The sequence below is a fragment of the Sminthopsis crassicaudata genome, chromosome 3 (assembly GCF_048593235.1).
Source record: "Sminthopsis crassicaudata isolate SCR6 chromosome 3, ASM4859323v1, whole genome shotgun sequence".
In the NCBI taxonomy this organism is placed as follows: domain Eukaryota; kingdom Metazoa; phylum Chordata; class Mammalia; order Dasyuromorphia; family Dasyuridae; genus Sminthopsis; species Sminthopsis crassicaudata.
In genome coordinates this window covers 648,808,233-648,828,706 of record NC_133619.1, presented here as the reverse complement: position 1 = coordinate 648,828,706, position 20,474 = coordinate 648,808,233, and the positions used below count along the sequence as shown (strand labels likewise).

General features: G+C 36.1%; 2 protein-coding genes across 7 annotated transcripts in view; both read right to left on the bottom strand.

Moving 5' to 3' along the window:
• The window catches only part of LOC141565030 (zinc finger protein 713-like), an 87,492-nt gene that overhangs the window by 35,784 nt on the left and 31,234 nt on the right, over window positions 1-20,474 (bottom strand). Inside the window, exon 6 of one of the 6 annotated variants that reach the window (XM_074308021.1) lies at window positions 7,332-7,350. The exons of 4 other annotated variants lie outside the window; for them this stretch is intronic. Coding sequence is in view for 1 of the 2 variants with exons in the window: in XM_074308020.1 (XP_074164121.1) it covers window positions 19,290-20,425 (1,136 nt within the window). In the remaining variant the exon portion in view is untranslated. Of the gene's footprint in view, window positions 1-7,331; window positions 7,351-19,155; window positions 20,426-20,474 lie in introns of those variants that run through there. One more of the 6 variants, XM_074308020.1, reaches the window with a different exon arrangement.
• LOC141565046 (uncharacterized) lies at window positions 1,806-7,337 on the bottom strand. Its single transcript, XM_074308058.1, is given in 3 exon segments — window positions 1,806-3,556; window positions 3,559-3,660; window positions 7,223-7,337. Coding segments are annotated over 3 exon segments (1,524 nt in total). The 5' UTR covers window positions 7,326-7,337; the 3' UTR covers window positions 1,806-2,237.

Below are 20,474 nucleotides of genomic sequence, written 5' to 3'. Positions count from 1 at the left end.
AACATTGACATTGCCAAACCTTTTGTTCTAATTTTTCCTCTCCTTCCCGCCTGCCATAAACTCACAATTTCTTTTGAGACACCTCACCACAACTCCAATATGCTTTGGGGGTCCTATATTCTATCTCCCCAATATGTGGTGACAGAACCCCATCACACTGGACCTGGTGCTCTATCCAATACACCAACTAGCTGCCCCCATCACAATTTGACTTTTGGGGAAATGTTTTGCATAATTTCACTTATAATTTCTTCATTGTGGGTGACAATAAGGGAGAGAACTTAGAGTCAAAAATCTTAAATACAAATGTAAAAAATTAGATCTGAATGTAACTGGGTAAAAATATTGAAACCAAAATACCTCCAATGTCCTAATGGCTTAAGGAACATAGAGAAAGAAAAAGCTCTACTCAGTGAAGTTCCATGAATCCAAAAATAAGAGATTTGAACAATGAGAAACAGGGGAAAATCTTTTCAAAGAAAAGGCACAGAAAATGAAATTAATCATTTAAAGAATAGCAAAGATGAGGGCAGCTTGGTGACTCAGTGGATAAAGCACCAGCCCTAAAATGAGAAGACCTGAGTTTAAATCTGGATTCAGACACTTCACACTTCCTAGATGCGCAAGTTAACCCTGATTGCTTTAGCCAAGAAAAAAAAAAGGGGGGGGGGGACTTTACCTCAATTTTTAATAAGTTGCTTAAAAAAAAAAAAAAAAAAAAAAAAAGGACATGAGCAAGATGCCAAGGATTAGAATGGAAAATATTTATGGAATCTTCTAAATAAGAATTGCTCAAGGATATATTTGACACAAATATATTTTGGGATTAGTACTGGAATTTTGCATTGATTATTAACATTTATAATGGGAAGATTTGCTTTTTTTTCTTTTGTGATTCTCTATTTCAGGTAGGCAAGAGAGGTACAAGAATTTTTTCCTATAAGATGAAAGTAAAGTGATAGGTATAATCTACAAATTATTGGATAATTTTTATTCAAGATACAGATTTAAAAGATAGAGAATGTCTGTTAGGATTCTTACAAGGTGCTAAGTCACTGGAATGGATAAGAGACAATAATTATCTAACTGAGCATAGTTGATTTGATCCTACAAGGAAATGTTATGGGCCAGAACTTGAGACAAGGTACTTAGGTACTTATGTACTTAGTTCACACCTTTAAAGGAGTTTGCTTATTGGTTCACACATTAGATTTCATACCTTTAGAGACCATATAAAAGGACAAGCCCACTCTCTGAAGATTCAGAGCTAGGATTCAGTGGGGAGATTAGCAAGTCTAAAGGAAAAGTCTGCTCATGGACTTCTAGGATTCATTCCATTTTTTCACCTTTGAGCTGGCTGGAGGATGAAGGAAAAACCTTTAGATTCAGAGAGATTTGGAGAGAGCTCTCGGGAACCAAGAAGAAAGATAGGCCTCTACTAAAGCTAACTGGGCCCCAGGAAAAAGATTCAGGATTTGGAAGGACATAATAAAGGATCTGGACTTTAACTCCTGGCTGCATTTTGGGATCACTGAACTGAACTGAAACTAAGCCTGCTTCCAGAAGCTCCCCAAGAAACCTGCTCACAGAGAATGATTATAATTTAGAAAAAAAGAAAATTACAAATGTCATGAAAATAATTTTATGATTTCTTGTAATGAAATTTAAATCAATGAAGAAAATGACAACAAAAAAGCGTCAATATTTGATTTCTTTTTTAATTTTGAAATTCATACAAATGAAATCAAATGAATATTTTAAATTTACACAAAACAGAAAAATATGTCAAGAAATAATTCTGCAAAATTTGAATTTCTTTTTTGAATAGTAATGAATTAAATAAAACATTTTTCAAAGCTTTCTCAGTCCTTCTGTTCTATTGCAGGTATCATTATTGTAATAATGTTTTTCTTATTTTAGATTAGAGGATTGGGCTGGGATAATCCTATGGCTATTACACTTCTCACCACTGCTATTTTCTCCTAATTAAATAAAGCCAACAATGACCAAAAAAAAAAAAAAAAAATTTACTCCAGTGTAGATTCTTTGATATCTGGCAAGACAAGAGCTGCATCTAAAACTCTTTCTACATTGATTGCATTTTATAAGGTTTCTCTTCAGTGTGGATTCCATGATGTAAAGCAAGAATGGAACTCTGTGTGAAAGCCTTTTCACGTGGATTACATTATTAAGGCTTTTCTCCTGTGTGGATTCTCTGATGTTCTGTAAGCCTGTAATTACGTATGAAAGCCTTTCCAACATTGATTACATTTAAAAGGTTTCTCACCAGAGTGGATACTCTGACGTTCAGCAAGAACATTTCTCTTGGTGAAAGCATTTTCACATTGATTACCTTTAAAAAGTTTCACTCCAGCTTGGATTCTTTGATGAGCCGAAAGCTGGTAATCATATCTGCCAGCCTTTCCACATTGATTACATTCAAAAGGGTTCTCACCAGTGTGGATTCTCTGATGTGCAGCAAGAATGAAACTTTGTGGGAAAGACTTTCCACAATGATTACATTTAAAAGGTTTCTCTCTAGTGTGGATTCTCTGATGTGTAACTACACTGGAGGAGAATTTGAAAGCCTTTCCACATTGATTACATTTGTAAGGTTTCTCTCCAGTGTGGATTCTCTGATGTATAACAAGATGGGACCTCTGTATGAAAGCTTTTCCACATTGATTACATTTATAAGGCTTTTCTCCTGTGTGGATTCTCTGATGTTCTGCAAGCCTGTAATTACATATGAAAGCTTTTCCACACTGACTACATTTAAAAGGTTTCTCTCCAATGTGGATTCCCTGATGTCTAGCAAGATTGCTCTTCACTGTGAAAGTCTTTCCACAATAATTACATGTATAAGCTTTCTCTCCAGTTTTTTTATGTTTTGCTAGCCTGGAGATATCTGTAAAAGTTCTTCCATACTGATTGCATGTGTAAGGCTTTCCACACTGAACACATAAAGAAGGCTTCTCTCTAAGGTGAATTCTCTGATGATCTAGCAGGAATGATCCGTAATAAAAACTTCTCCCACATTCATTACATTTGTGAGACATCTCTCCAGTATGAGCCTTCTGAGGGCTAGCAAGGGTTAGATTCCAACTAAAGGCTTTCCCATACTGATCATATCCATAGCTTTTCATTTCAGGGTGGTAAAGAAGAGATGAGTGATAGGATGAGGTTGTTTCACATACATTATATTCATCAGATTCTTTTCTAACATGCATTTGCTGATGAGTAATGAGATTAGAGTTCTGACTGAAAGCCTTCTCACTTTTATTACTTATAGAAAGCAATTCTTCAGTATCACTTTTCTGATGGCCATTGAGGTCTGAACTGCACTTCACAGCTATATCCCATTGAACCAACAGCTCTACCTCTTCAATGAAGCATTTCTTATATTCACTACTTTGAAGATAATCACTTCCTGAAGTCACTTTCTTACAGTGATTTAGGATAGAAGACCATCTGAATCTCTTTCCAATTTCACAAACTTCTCAATAACTCTCTGGATATCTATGTACTTCAAGAATAAAATCATGCATTTTCTTCAAAAGTCAGAGGAACCATCATCCATAAACCTTTGCATATCATGTTCTTCTACAAAAATTCTCAGCTTTTTACTCATCTCATTTACTTTGAACCCAATTTCTGCATCTTGAAAAGAAAAACATATATATGCAAAAAGACATACACACATAAATAAACACTAATAATGATGTTACTTTAGAGTTATTGCAGCTTGTCACCAAACTCAATATACTTTATAGGTGTACTCAGTGCAAAGAACGGCTTTTAATAGCATATTAAAGAAGAGACAGATTGGAGGAAGCTAGGTGGCGCAGTGGATAGAGCACCAGTCCTGAAATTAAGAAGACCTGAGTTCAAATCTAGCCTCAGACACTTAACACTTCCTAGCTTTGTGACCCTGGGCAACTCACTTAACCCCAATTGCCTCAGCAAAAATGATGATAATAATAATAATAATAATAAAGAGATAGATAATATGTGACACATGCATTCCAAAGTATTGGACAAATCAGAGACTTATCATCTCACAATGAAATATTTTTTTCAGCAAAAGCAGGGACCCAAGGTCAAGATGGCTACCAAATACTTAATGCCTGTAAATTAGAGTCTTCTTTGTGATGAAATAGTTTTTGTTAATTTAGAGGTAAAACTGAGCCAACACACATTTGAAAACTATAGAGCAGATAAGTAGTAGACAGCTTTCAGAGATTTGTTGGATAGTATTACATATACTGATCTGGGAAAAAAGGAAACATCCAAATTGGTTTGATGAAAATAATGGGGAAATTAAGAAGGTATTAAATGAAAAAATGATTTACAAGATTACAAGTAATTTAGATAATTTCTAGGAAGGCAGTGTTTAATTCTCCCAAAATTATAAGCAAATGTTACAGAAATGTTGGATGTTTGGCCCAGTAAAGAAGGTAGATATATAAAGTTCATGTTTCTATTGAGCTTTTTTATGATGCCCTGAAGACTATTTATGGACCAAAGACCTATCTAAGCTGACCAATGCTGATGGAGCTACAATTATAAGTGATAAGGATGTGATGATAGAAGAGATGGGATGAACTGTTTCATAAAGTTCTCAACACACCATCATCAACCACTACTGAAGTTATTAATTTTGATCTTAGATCATATTCCATTTCTCTTTAGTCATTCATGAATTGATGGCATCCCCACAATCTAGTTCTTTGTCACCCAAAAAGAGAGCTGCTGTCAATCATTTAAAACATATAAATTTGCTTCTTCTTTCCCTTAATTTATCTTGGCAAGTAGACTTTATAATGTATTTTGGAGTCAAAGGGTATACATAGTTTTATAACTCATCATAATTCAAGATTATTCTCCAAAGTGAGTGGATCAGTTCATAATTTCAGCAACAATATTTTAGAGTCCCCAACATATCAACATGGTGCTTTTGATTTGTATTTCCCTAATCAATAATAAGTTAGAATAATTTCTCATAAGAGTGTAAATAGGTTTAATTTCTTCACCAGAAACTACCTGTTCCTATCCCTTTGAGTATTCTGAGACATGAGATTGTTAAATGAGAAATTTTTTCTAGAACAGGGACCTTTATTCTTCTCCTTCAATTGCCTGACCAGAAGTTCACTGTGCCAGAGTTGAAATCTTTGAAGGCTAGGACCCCAGGCTGTTAGATTCTTACTAACTTCTAATGAGATAATGAGATATTAGGTTCTTACTAAATACTACGTCCATCGGTACTTAACAATTCTCTAGTTCCGGCCTTTACTGGGAGTTTTACATCTGTGAACTCCTAAGGAGGAGCTTGCATACCTAGGAGAAGCAAGTTCATTGGTTAAAGTAATTTTCCCAGAAGCCCTTGCATTATCTCATGCCCATTCTCTGGGAGGATAAAAGAGAGCGGTACTCAAGAGATAGAGAGTCTGGTCTGGACCAGACTTGAGGCTGCTCTCTGGAGGAAGAAGTCTCTCCTCTAGACCAGAGCAATGGGCAGTTTCTGGAGACGACAGCACAATACATGGGGGCGTCCACAACGTGGGGCAAGGACTTTTGCTTATCCTGACAAGGACTTATTCTGAGCCCTTCAGAGGAGCTAGACCGGACCATCGCAGCTTGTCTTCCTTTCCACGCTCCTACACTCCCTCCAGGGAAGAACCCTCGTGGTTTGAGACCCAATGAAATCTGGCAAATGGATGTGACCCATTATAAATCTTTCGGTCGTCTGTCTTTCATCCACATGGTAGTAGACACCTTTTCAGGATTCACTTTTACAGTGCCAACAGCAAAAGAGACAGTCCAAGTGGTCACTGAATTCCTTATCCAAGCATTTGCAATTATGGGTGTGCCACAAGAAATAAAAACAGATAATGGACCTGCATATAGTTCTAAACATTTTGCACACTTTTGTGCACAGTATAAGATTTTACACACTACTGGAATACCTTTTAATCCACAAGGTCAGACAATAGTAGAGAGAAGAAACAGAGACATTAAGACACTCCTCCAAAAACAAAAGAAAGGGGGAGCCACAGGTAGCCCTAGAGAACTTCTAAATTTAGTTCTCTATACCATTAATTTTATAATTTTTGACAAAGATGCACTGGCTCCAGCAGACAGGTTTTATAACCCCCACCAGAAGGGCAGTGTCCAGTGCGAGCAGCTCCACTGTCCTTAATCACCAGGGGATGTGGAGAGACCCAGAAAGTGGTGTATGGAAGGGACCAGATAGGTTAACTGCTTGGGGGAGAGGGTTTGCTTTCATTTCTTCACCAGGCCAATGCAGCTGCCCCCAGGGCTTGCTCTTAGCTAACTTAGCAGAGGCTGTCTAGAGTGCATAGCACTTGATTGGGTCAAATCTCTACCTAAAGATATGAGGTCCTTGGTAAGATTCTGTTAGGGTCCCAACAACTTCGGGATTTTTAGTCACTTTTGATGCTCAAAATGAATTGTGAAGCATTTATTTTTTGTTTTAGGGGAGATTCTTAGGGAGCTAAGTATTTCCTATCCTATTATGTCATCTTACCACAATGCTCTCCCATTCTTTTTAGCATCTTTTCAGGTAGTTTGCATAACAAATCTGACAAAATGATCAGCTACTTGACTGAGGATAAATTATGTAACTGAAAAAGATTATAGCCAAAACCAAAATGGATGAATACTTGGTGCACGACTGTGCAATTAGTGCAGTTTCTTAGATGTAACACAATGTGTGGGAAAAGGGTGAAGAACTTACAGCACATATTGATCAGAGACTGTTTACTAAAGTAGATCAAGCCTATTAGGCCTCAGTTTTGGCTTCTCCAGAATCATCTGATTTTAGATAAGGCCTAAACAATATTCCATTGTCCAGCATGGCCGAAGAAGCTGTATATCTCACCTTGTCTAATACAGTAGACTTAGGTGACCAATCACAACATGTAAAAGGGCGGGATTTTGGAGGTTCTTTGTCTGAAATGTATAAAAGCTGTAAGCATTTTTAAAGCTCTGGCCTTATCCTGCTGTGAATTTGGCTCACAGACCAGGATTCGGTCTGCTTCTCGAGATTCTAATAAATAATTCTTCTTTCTATGAGTGATCTCTGAGTAGTCAATTTGGGTAAGTCTTCTTGTCCCAAACAACAATATGGATCAATTCTCTGTTGTTTGTGTTCATTTTGAACTGATGAGGAACACCAAGAAAGACAGGAAATCGTCCTTACCCAGAGACAGCAGATTCTGAACATTCTCCAGCATGACCTCCTTGTACAGCTCCTTCTGAGAAGGGTCCAGGAGTCGCCACTCTTCCTCAGTAAAGTCCACCATAATATCCTTCGATTGTCACCAACTCCTAAGCCATCAAAAGTCACCTGATTTAGAGCTGAAAGGGACTCAAGAATTTATCTAGTCCAACCTTAAGCAACTTAGAGGAGGAAACTAAAGCAGAGATGAGATCTGCCCAAAAGTCATATAACCTTTAGGAGTGTCAGAGCCCACACTAGGAACCAAGCATTAAGAGCCCATTGGAATACTGACAAAAATATTTTCCATTTGAAATGAGAATCATGTTGGATAATAAAAGTTGTAATAATCTCTTAACATAAAATTCTTCTCCCAGTGGAATTAGGGAGAATATATGAATTCCATAGAACCTGTAGAGTTGAAAGAGAGAAGATGTTATATCCCTCACCACAGGAAAGGTCATAAGTGATTATATTTTTAAAAAAATTATATGAAGAGTGTAAAGCGCTGAACCTCTGAGTTGACGCACTTGGGTTAGACAACTGAGCACTTAAGGCTAATTACTGATTGGACAATACTCTATTAGCCTTATGCTTGGAAAATGACCCTTCCCACTACTCTGTGCTGGCTTGATCTTTTGGTGTATACAAAGAATAGGAAGAGGGATTAGGGGATGGAGTAAGAAGAGCCAGAGTAACTTTTGGCGGCAGAGGAAGAGAATGAAGGTTGTGGAGATCCTGTGTCCATTCCCTTCACTTCTACCCCTAAAAACAAAGAATAAAGACCAAGGACTTTTGCTTATCATGACTCCAGCTGATTCTAAGGCATCCAGGGTGCTAACTCAGTCTTCACAGAAGAGTTTGTGAGACCGTGGTAAATATTATTTATTCTGGGGAAGAAACCATTAGCAATGATCACTGAGGAGAGAACAAAGAAATTATCTAGCAAGTTTCCATTAGTCGAAAATTAAATATAAACCTGATGGAAATAGGAAAAGAAATTTAAAGAGAATCTGGTCTCAACTAGCTGGTATAAGACTTCCCAGACAAGTGATCTCTTCTCGTAAGGTGAGTTTATTAATGGAATGAGTTCTGTGAATGATTAATTGGGACAATGTCTCCTAGAAATCTGTGCTTGCACTCCCCAGGTAGGTTTCAGCCAGGAGGTCAGAGAGATCAGGAGTTCAAGCTGGACTCAAGTGCCCAGCCTCCAAGGCAAAAGAAGGGGCCTTTGATACCACATTCCTTGCCCCTGATTCAGTCCTTTAGACCCCATCCAGAGATCAGGCTCTCCTGGCGGGGGAGACCTTTGAACCTGCCCGATCCTTATTCTGTTTCCCCCTCATTATTCTTTGCCACCCAATGCCAATCTCTTTCCTTCTTTAACTCTGGGAAATACAATCATGTCCCCCAAATCTTATGACCCAGACTATTACACATCTAGTAGTAAGAGTTTTCCTAAATGAATTTTGGAGAAAACATCACTGACTTCTTTTGATGCTCTGCTGCTATTCTTTTATCAATATACTAGACATCCCCTTCAGTATCCTTAGTCCCCCAATCACTTTGAGAAAACTCAGAGCACTCACTTCCAGTTCTGTTACTATCTAAGAAGGCACAAAAGACGTAGCAAATGCTGCCAAACTATCTGATTTAACAAGCAGTTTTTTTCCCCCTATGCTTGCTCTAACATAAATACCTATGATAAAGACTTCACACTTGAACTCTCAATTCAAAGTTTCTTCTTTTCAAGGAAAGCAGAGAGATGAGAAATGAGCTTTACTGCAAGTATTTCTGATGAAAGCCACCTTTCCCAAATACACAGAGAACTGAGTCAAATGTGCAAGAATAAAAACCATTTATCAATTGAGAAATAATCAAAGGAAATGAACAGTTTTTAGATGAGGAAATAAAAAATGATGTAGGAAAATGAAGTACTCTAAATCACCTTTGATTAGGAAAATGTAAATAAAAACAAGTCAGAAGTAGCCCCTCACATGCATCAGCTTAACTAATAAAACAAAAAATAATCAATGCTGGCAAGAATGTGGGAATACTGGGATACTAGTGCACTGAAGAGGAAATGTGAAGTGATCCAAGCTTTCTGGACAGCAACTTGGAACTATGAACAAAGGGCAACGAAACTGTGCAAATCTTTAGATCTAACAATAGTACCACTAGGTCTCTATTATTCCACAGAGATTAGAAAAAGAGGTAAAGGGCCTACATGAGCACAATTATTTATAAAGCCCTTTTCCTGGAGGCAACATTGTGGAAACTGAGGGAATTCCCATCAAGTGGGGAATGGCTGAACAAGTATATGAATATAATGAAAACTGAAATGAGAAGAACCAGGAAAATATAGTATACAGAATCAGCAACAGAGTGTGGTGATCACTATAAAGCTCAGCTCTTCTGAGGAGCACAATGATCTAAGGAAATTACAAAAGACTCAAGAAGGAAAAGGTTTTCCATACACTAAATAAAGAACTGATGGGTTCTGAAAATGACTGAAGAATATATCTTTTAGTTACTTTATTCTTTTTTTTTTCCTTCTCTTTTTGATGTTTCATTTTTCCCAACTTTGATTAATAGATGGAGTCTCCAATCTTCTCTGTCTCTGTGGCTGAGACTCCCAGTTCCCAGTCCTCTCAGCCCTTAAATACCTCAATAGGATTACATCACTACAACAACTGAGCATGCGCCAACTGTAGCCATTATAATATCGTATCATACTAAGTATATGTCAACCAGAGTGATTACATCATTACATCACATTAAATATATGTTTAACTAGAGAACCATTATCCCAGATTCTGGGCCTACAACTCAGTGTTTCACAAAAATTTCTGAGAAAACTGGAAAACAATACAGTAATCTGATTTAGCTTTCTGGAGGTCTTAGGACCAACCTTCATTTCAGTAGAGTAATCACCACGAGAATAGCCACAGATAAAGTCCAAAAGTCTCCTTGCCTGGGGCCCATCTAGATTTCTGGAGACCCTTCAGATGGGCCTCAGTCTCAGTGGGGGAGCAGGAGGACAGGCCAGCCACCACAAAGCTGATGAAGATGGAATGGCTCTATTTTGAAGTTTCTCTGGGTTGGAGAGCTTGAGCTCCAGCCTCCAGTCCTCTGTCTTCTATGACCTTCTCTCTGGCTGAGTTTGTCCCAGTTTATATGATCTTTACAATTACATTATTACAGTATACTGAGTATAAACCAATCATTATATTACTAGGGAACCATTATTTGTTGTAATTCAATCATACTGAACTAGAGAACTCACCTGCTAAACTAGATAACCATTTTCTTATCAATTCCACTGACACATTGTTTAAATCAGGGGTTATAAAATTACATACAGCCCAAGGGCCAAATGTGGCCCGATGGGTTATGGCAAGTGGGCTGAGGGGCAGAGACAGAGTGTGAGTTTTTGTTTTTACTATAGTCCAGCCCTCCAACAGTCTGAGGGACAGTTAACTTGCCCCCTATTTAAAAAGTTTGAGGACCACTGGTTTAAATCAATCATACTGAGTCTTAAATATATTTCTCCAAAATTCCTGTCCTTTACACAATACATCAGAAATTTGGCATACATCTACATCCCAGAGCAAAACAAGGTCAAAATAGGTACATGATTTAGGCATAAGGGTGATATTGTAATGCTGGAGAAACTAAGGCAAGATAGAGATTAGAGAATATTTAATATTTTATTTGAGAGGGAGAGATTTTGCTGGGGGCATCCTGCCTCCAGGGCTGATGTCTCAAAACATCCAGCAGAGAATGTGAGTTTCCCAAGAAATATTTATATTTGTAAGCTTAGTAAATAAACAAAGGCTGGGGGGGAGGGGGAGTTGAAGTCCAAACTCTGCTAATCAGGAATCTCAAGAAGGGACCATCAATCCAGTTCTCACTGGTTGAAGATAGGATCATAAATTCCTACTAATTGAGAGGACTTAGGAGGTGTCCAATCAGAGCCAGGAAGTGTGGGACTTAGATATATAGACAATGCCAATTAAGTATCTGAAATAGAACATCTGGAGGTTTATATTCTGGAATGTCAGATCTCCACAATCTAATTATCTCAATTCTGATGAGAAGAAAAGGGGTGTTGCAACAAGGGGGATTGAAGCCAAACAATTCAAGGAACTGAGGCAGAACAATTTGGGGAAACTAAGGCAGGGCAATTAATGAAACTGAGGCAGAACAATAAAAGGGAACTGTGGCACAATATTATAAGGAAATTAGGAGAACAAGGGATAATTTGCCTATCGGATTTTTGGAAAAGAAAAGTTTTTACATAAACAAAACCACACAGTGAATATTAGAAGGAAAACAGAATGCTAGGTAAAAATTTCAGACCATTGTATCTGATAGTGACCTTATTTCTAATTATATAATGAACTGAATCAAATTTATGAGAATTCAAGTCATTCCCCAATTGATAAACTGTCAAAGGATATAAACAGACAATTTTTAGCTAAATTAAAGCCATCTATAGTCATATTAAAAAATGCTATAAATCACTATTGATCAGAGAAATGAAACTTAAAACAATCCTGGGGTAACACTTCACACATCTCAGATTGGCTAAGATTACAGCAAAAGGAAATAATAAGTGTTGAAAGATTAATGGGAAAAATGGAACACTAATGCATCTTTGGTGGAGTAGTGAACTCATCCCACCATTCTAGAGCAATTTGGAACTATGCCAAAGAGCTATAAAACTGTGCATTCCCTTTAATGCAGCAGTGCCACTCCTAGGTCTGTACCCCAAAGGTCTCAAATGTGCAATAATGTTTGTAGCAACTCTGTGTGGTGGCAAGGAATTGGAAAATGAGTACATGCCAAGCAGTTGAGGAATGGCTGAACAAGTCGTGGTATATATATGAAGATAATGGGATATGATTGTTCTATAAAAAATGGTGATGAAGCTGATTTTAGAATGGCTTGGAAAGATTTATACAAAGTAATCCTGAAAGAAACAAGCAGAACCAGGAAAACACTGCGTATAGTACTGGCAAGAATGTATGATGATCACCTTATGAAAGACTTAGTTCTTGTCAGTGGTGCAAGTAATCCCAATAGAAAATGCCATCTGCATCCAGAAAAAGAACTATGAAGATTTAATGTAAATCAACACATGCTATATTCACTTCTTTTTTCTGTTGTTTTTTTCCTCTCCAAAGGTTTTTCCCTTTTGTTATGATTTTTCCTTCCCAACAAGATTTATAAAGCAAAGTGTATCAAAAATTATTTATTAATTTGTTTGTTTATTTTTAAAAAGGATGTCCACCTTTTCCCTGAAGGATTAGGCTCAGTTTTGCTGGGTTAGGTGATGCTTGACTGTAATCCTAGCTCCATTGTTCTCTAGTATATTATATTCCAAGCCCTCTAGCCCTTTAATGCAGAAGAAGATAAATCTTGTGTCATCCTAACTGTGACTCCATTGTACTTGAATTGTTTCTTTCTGGATGCTTACAATATGTTCTTCTTGACTAGGGAGTTCTAAAATTTGGCTATAGTATTCCTAGGAGTTTTCATCTTGAGTTCTCTTTCAGAAGGTGGTTGGGAGATTTGTTTCAATTCAATAGAAATTAAATAGAATATCAGGACAGCTTTCCTAGACAATTTCTTGAATGAAGATATCCAGGTTCTTTTTTTTTTTTTTTTTTGATCATGGATTTCCAGTAGACCCAAAACTTTTAAATTATCTCTCCTGAAGAGCAACAAGAATAGAACTTCCAAGTCAAATGTAATTACCTAAATTAACCCATCTCTAGAAATTATAAGAAAAAATAGGAAAGAAATTCTGTCTCCTATAACTATTTCCAAATCAGTTACTTTTCTGATGAGATATTTTTCATTATTTTCTATATTTTCCTTCCTTTGGTTTTGTTTTATTGTCTCTTGATTTCCTATAAAGTAATTAGCTTCCAATTGCTCAATTCTAATTTTCAAGGAATTCTATTCCTCAATGAACTTTTGCATCTTCCCCCCCCTCCCCAATTTGGCCAATTTTGCTTTTTAAGGAATTCTCATTAGTTTTTTGTATTTCCTTTTGCACCACTCTCACTTCTCTTCCCATTTTTCCTCTATCTCTCTTGTTTGATTTTCAAAATCCCTTTTGATTTCTTCCATGGCCTCTGACCAATTCTTGTTTTTCTTGGAAGCTTTGGATGAAGGAGCTTTGACTTTGTTGTCTTCTTTGTCATCATAGTAACTTTCTATGGTCAGAATCTTTTTCTGTTGTTTGTTCATTATCCCAGCATATTATTATTGGCCTTTTAACTCTTTGTTTAAATATTGCTCTCTGTACCCTGGAACGAGTGTTATGCCACAGTCTTCTTAAGTTTCCCTGCACTAGTTTTCCCTTATTGTCCCGAGTTTCCCTGAGTTGTTCTCAGTTTCCTTAACTGTTCTGCCTCAATCCCCTTAAGTTGTAAAACCCCTCTGGTTCATTAAGACTGAGGACCATTTGCTATAAGGTTATAAATTGTCAATGGGAGATGAGGAGCAGTTCAGACATCCTGGCTCCTAGCTCCCTCTGCCTTCAAAGAATTTATGATACTACCCCTCTAAAATATTCCAAGAGATAAGACCATCCTAGATACTTCAATTGACATCCTTACTTCTGTTTATTCAAACATCCTAACTCTGGTTTTCAGTAAGACTTTATTGCTCTCCCCATCCTGACAGAACCAAAATATTCTGTAGGAACTTTCCCCACTCTTCTTTTCTTTGTTTGAAAGATATAAAAGGGTTTGGCATTCTCCCATTCGTCACTGGATACTTTGAGATGAGAGTCCTGTCCAGTCAATTAAAATCTCCAACTATTAAAATATTTAAAACTCTCTAATATCCATTTTGCCTCAGTTTCTCCAGCATTACAGCTTCAGGGGTCTTTTGCAGCTGTTTTCAGAAATCCTTCTGGGAATCTGACCACAAGCACTATTTTCTACCCTGGATCTGTAAGGAGTGTCCCCACTCTATTGTGGCTGTAAGTTCTACTATGTTAAATAATATTGAAAGTAAAAAAACTATTGAACTAATACATAAAACTAAGAGTTGGTAAACCAATAAAATAGATAAACCTTGGTAAATCTTATTAGAAAAAGGAGACAGGAAAATCAAATTGTTAGTCTTAAAAATGAAAAGGGGGAACTTTCCACCAAATGAAGAGGAAATTAGAGAAATAATGAGTTACTTTGCCCAACTTTATGCCAATAAATTTGATAACTTATGTGAAATGAATGACTACCTCCAAAAATATAGGCTTCCCAGATTAACAGAGGAGGATGTAAATTGCTTAAATAATCCCATTTCAGAAAAAGAAATAGAACCAGCTATTAATCAACTCCCTAAGAAAAAATCTCCAGGACCAGATGGATTTACATGTGAATTCTACCAAACATTCAAAGAACAATTAGCTCCAATGTTATATAAACTATTTGAAAAAATAGGGAATGAAGGAGTCCTACCAAACTCCTTTTATGACACAGACATGATACTGATACCCAAACCAGGTAGGTTGAAAATGGAGAAAGAAAACTATAGACCAATTTCCCTAATGAAATATTGATGCTAAAATCTTAAATAAGATATTAGCAAAAAGACTACAGAAAATCATCTCCAAGATAATACATCATGATTAAATAGGATTTATACTAGGAATGCAGGGCTGATTTAATATTAGGAAAACTATTAGTATCATTGGCCATATTAATAACCAAATTAGCAAAAATCATATGATCATCTCAATAGATGCAGAAAAAGCATTTGATAAAATCCAACATCTATTTCTATTAAAAACTTGAGAGTATAGGAACAAATGGACTTTTCCTTAAAATAATCAGTAGCATCTATTTAAAACCATCAGTAAGCATCATATGTAATGGGGAAAGACTGCAACCATTCCCATTAAGATCAGGGATAAAACAAAGATTACCATTATTACCATTACTATTCAATATTGTATTAGAAATGCTAGCTTTGGCAATGAGTGGAGAAAGAGATTAAAGGAATTAGAGTAGATAATGAAGAAACCAAATTATCACTCTTTGCTAATGATATGATGGTATACTTAGAGAACCCCAAAGATTCAACTAAAAAGCTATTAGAAATAATCCACACCTTTAGCAAAGTTGCAGAATACAAAATAAACCCACTTAAATCATCAGCATTCTTATATGTCACTAACAAAATCCAACAGTTAGAATTACAAAGAGAAATTCCATTTAAAGTAACTACTGATAGTACAAAATATTTAGGAATCATCTGCCAAGGGAAAATCAGAAACTATGTGAGCAAAATTACAAAACACTTTCCACACAAACATAATAAAGATAACAATACTACCTAAAGTAATCTATTTATTTAGCACTATATCAATCAGACTCCCAAAAAACTATTTTAATGACCTAGAAAAAAATAACAACAAAGTTCCTATGGAAAAACAAAAGGTCAAGAATTTCAAGGGAATTAATGGAAAAAAAAAAAAACAAATGAAGGTGGCCTAGCTGTACTAGATTTAAAATTATATTATAAAGCAGCAGTTATCAAAACCATCTGGTATTGGCTAAGAAATAGACTAGTTGGTCAATGGAATAGGTTAGGTCCAAAGAACAAAATAATCAATAACTCTAATAACCTAGTGTTTGACAAACCCAAGGACCCCAGCCTTTGGGATAAGAATTCAATGTTTGACAAAAATTGCTAGGGAAATTGGAAATCAATATGGCAGAAACTAGGCATTGACCCACACTTAACATCATACACCAAAATCAGGTCAAAATGGGTTCATGACCTAGGCATAAAGAACGAGATCATAAATAAATAAGAGGAACATAGGATAGTTTACCTCTCAGACCTGTGGAAGAGGAATAAATTTATGTCCAAAGAAAAACTAGAGATCATTATTGATCACAAAGTAGAAAACTTTGTACAAACAAAACTAATGCAGATAAGATTACAAGGGAAACAATACACTGGGAAAACATTTTTACAGTTAAAGGTTCTGATAAAAGCCTCATTTCCAAAATATATAGAGAACTGACTAATTTATAAGAAATCAAGCCAATCTCCAGTTGATAAATAGTCAAAGGATATGGACAGACAATTCTCAGATGAAGAAATTGAAACTATTTCTAGTCATATGAAAAGATGCTCCAAGTCATTATTAATCAGAGAAATGCAAATTAAGACAACTCTGAGATACCACTACACACCTGTCAGATTGGCTAGAATGACAGGGAAAGATAATGCAGAATGTTGGCGGGGATATGGGAAAACAGGGACACTGATACATTGTTCCAGCCATTCTGGAGAGCGATTTGGAACTATGCCCAAAAAGTTATCAAACTGTGCATACCCTTTGACCCAGCAATGTTTCTACTGGGCTTATATCCCAAAGAAATACTAAAGAGCAGAAAGGGACCTGTATGTGCCAAAGTGTTTGTGGCAGCCAAGCTCTTTGTAGTGGCCAGAAACTGGAAACTATCAATTGGAGAATGGCTGAATAAATTGTGGTATATGAATGTTATGGAATATTATTGTTCTGTAAGAAATGACCAGCAGGATGATTTCAGAGAGGCCTAGAGAGACTTACACGAACTGATGCTGAATGAAATGAGCAGGACCAGGAGATCATTATATACTTCAACAATACTATATGATCAGTTCTGATGGACGTGGCTCTCTTAAATAATGAGATGAATCAAATCAGTTCCAATAGAGCAATAATGAACTGAACCAGATACACTCAGGGAAAGAGCTCGGGGAAATAAGTATGAACAGTGCACTACATAGAATTCCCAATCCTTCTATTTATGTCTGCCTGCATTTTTTATTTCCTTCACAGGTTAATTGTACACTATTTCAGAGTCCGATTCTTTCTGTGCAGCAAAATAACCATGTGGACATGTATACATATAGTGTATTTAACATATTTAACATGTATTGGTCTAGCAGCCATCTGGGAAGGGGGGAGGGGGAAGGAGGGGAGAAATTGGAACAAAAGATTTTGTAATTGTCAATGATGAAAAATTACCCATGAATATATCTTGTAAATAAAAAGCTATAATAAAAAAATCTAAAAAAAAAAAAAAAAAAAAAAAAGATCTCTTTGGGATATAAGCCCAGTAGAAACACTGCTGGGTCAAAGACATGCACAGTTTTATAACTTTTTCAGTATAGTTCTGTGAGGGATGTAGAAGACCCTTACCCAAAATGACTACTCAGAGATCATTCAGCAAGAAGCAAAAAAGTTGTTTATTGAAAACCTTTGAAGCATGAGCCATCCCATCACAAGGTAAGACAGAGAAAGCTCGGGATAGGAGGGCTAAAGAAGTAGTAAAGATACATAGCTTTTATACAAGAGATTTCATCACAAATAACAGAGTATTGAGAAGGGGAGGGGGAGGCATCTAATTGGTTGTTGCTATTTGGAGAGATTGAAATGGAAGATTTCTGTTTCCCTGAAATCTCCTGATTTCTAGGAAACAGAAAATCAGGCCTTCAGGCTTAATCAAGCAGATAGTGGTCCAGCTAATACTACATATTGATAAATGTCATCAATTCAAGTTAAGTAAATATATTTATAGCTGGCCAAAGCTCAAGTAAATATGAGCCTTCACATATTACACAGGTCATAGGGGAAACACAGAAATAATGAAAATAAAATACAGAAAAAAGAATTTATACATTCCTATAAGTTCTTCACCTTCTCTCTCTCTATTCCATACAATTCCAAACTGCTCTCCAGAATGGTTGGATCTACTCACAGTTCCACCAAAAATGTATCAGTGTCCCAATTTTCCCACATACCCTCCAATATTTGTTATTATTTTTCCTGTTATCTTAGCCAAACTGAGAGGTATGTAGTCCTATCTCAGAGTTGTCTTAATTTGGATTTCTCTGATCAATAGTGATTTGGGGTATCATTTCATACAACCATAAATAGTTTTGATTTTTTTCATCTGAAAACTGTTCATATCCTTTGGCCAATTAACAATTGGGGAATGTATTGAATTCTTATAAATTTGAATTAATTCTCTGTATATTTAAGACATGAGGCTTTTATTTTTATTATTTTTACCTCAATATACAGAGGGGGGACAGCTAGGTAGCTCAGTGGATAGAGCACCAGCCCTAAAGTTAGGAAGACAAGTTCAAATCTGTTCTCAGACACTTAACACTTCCTAGCTGGCCAAGTTACAATCCCAATTGCTTAAAAAAAAATAAAGGGGATTCTATCTCAATTTTGAACAAATGTCACTGAAAAAAAAAAAAAAAAAAAAAAAAAAAAAAAAAAAAGACAAGAGCAAGATGCCAGAGATTAGAATGGTAAAGATTTATGGCATCTTCTAAATAAGAATTGCTCAAGAATGTACTTGACACAAATATATTTTGGGATTAGAAACTACTGGAAGTTTGCACTGATTATTAACATTTATAATGGAAAGATTTGTTCTTTTTTTGCCATTCTCTATTTCAGGGAGGTGAGAAGTACAAGGGATTTTTTTTCTATAAAAAATACTTGTTTTTAAATTAAAAGTAAATTATTAGGTAAAATCTATAAGTATAACTAGGAGAACTATTGATTCAAGATATGGATTTAAAAGATGCAGAATGTGATGAAAATAATTCACGATTTCTTCTAATGAAATCTTCAACATTGGTGAAAATGACAAGAACCCATCAACTCTGGTTAATTCATACAAATGAAATCAAATGAACATTTTAAATTTACACAAAACAGAAAAATATTTTAAGAAACAAATCTGCAAAGCCTAAATTTCTTTTTTGAGTAGTAATAAATTCAATAAAACTTTTTTCAAAGCTTTCTCAATAATGCCTTATTATTTCAGATTAGAGAATTAGGGGAAGGACAATCCTATGGCTAGTACACTTCCCACTGCTATCCTCTCCTAACCAAAATAGAAAAACAACAACAACAAAAAAAAACCAATCTCCCAAAAAAAGGGTTCACTCCAGTGTGGATTCTCTCCTGGAAAGATGGGGGCTGTATCTAAAACTCTTTCCACATTGATTACATTATAAAAGGTTTCTCTCCAGTGTGGATTATCTGATGTCTAGCAAGATGAGAGCTGGATATAAAAGCCTTTCCACATTGATTACATTTAAAAGGTTTCTCTCCAGTGTGGATTCTCTGATGTGTAACAAGACTGGAGGAAACTCTGAAAGCTTTTCCACAATGATTACATTTAAAAGGTTTTTCTCCAGTGTGGATTCTCTGATGATTAGCAAGACTGGAACTCTGTGTGAAAGCCTTTCCACACTGATTACACTTAAAAGGTTTCTCTCCAGTGTGGATTCTCTGATGTGTAACAAGACTGGAAGAGAACTTGAAAGCCTTTCCACATTGATTACATTTAAAAGATTTCTCTCCAGTGTGGATTCTCTGATGGTTAGCAAGACAGGAACTCTGTGTGAAAGCTTTTCCACAGTGATTACACTTAAAAAGTTTTTTTCTAGTGTGGGTTCTCTCATGGTCAAGTAGGAATGATGTGTAATAGAAAGCTCTCCCACATTCAGTCCATTCATAAAACATCTCTCCAGTATGAGCCTTCTGAGGACTAGCAAGAGCTGGATTCCAAGCAAAGGCTTTCCCACACTGATCATATCCATATATTTTCATTCCAGAATGGTAAGGAAGAGATGAGAGATAGGATGAGGTTGCTTCACATACATTATGTTCATCAGGTTCTTTTCTAATATGCATTTGCTGATGAGTAATGAGATTAAAGTTCTGACTGAAGGCCTTCTCATCTTTATTACTTATGGAAAGCAATTCTTCAGTATTACTTTTCTGACAGCCATTGAGGTCTGAACTGCACTTCACAGCTACATCCCATTGATTACCTGGAACCAAAGGCTCTACCTCTTCAGTGAAGCATTTCTTGTATTCACTACCTTGAAGATAATCACTTTCTGAGGTCATTTTCTTACAATGATTTAGGTTAGAAGACCAACTGAATCTCTTTCCAATTTCATCCAATTTAGAATCACTCTTTGGATATCTATCTACTTTGAGAATAAAATCATGCAATTCCTTCAAACTGAAATCACAGGGACCATCATCCATGAATCTTTGCAGGTCATATTTTTCCACAAAAATTCCCAGCTTTTTACTCATTTCATTTACTGTGAACTTGGTTTCTACATCTGAAGAAGACAAACATATACAGAAAATGACATACACACATGTATAAAC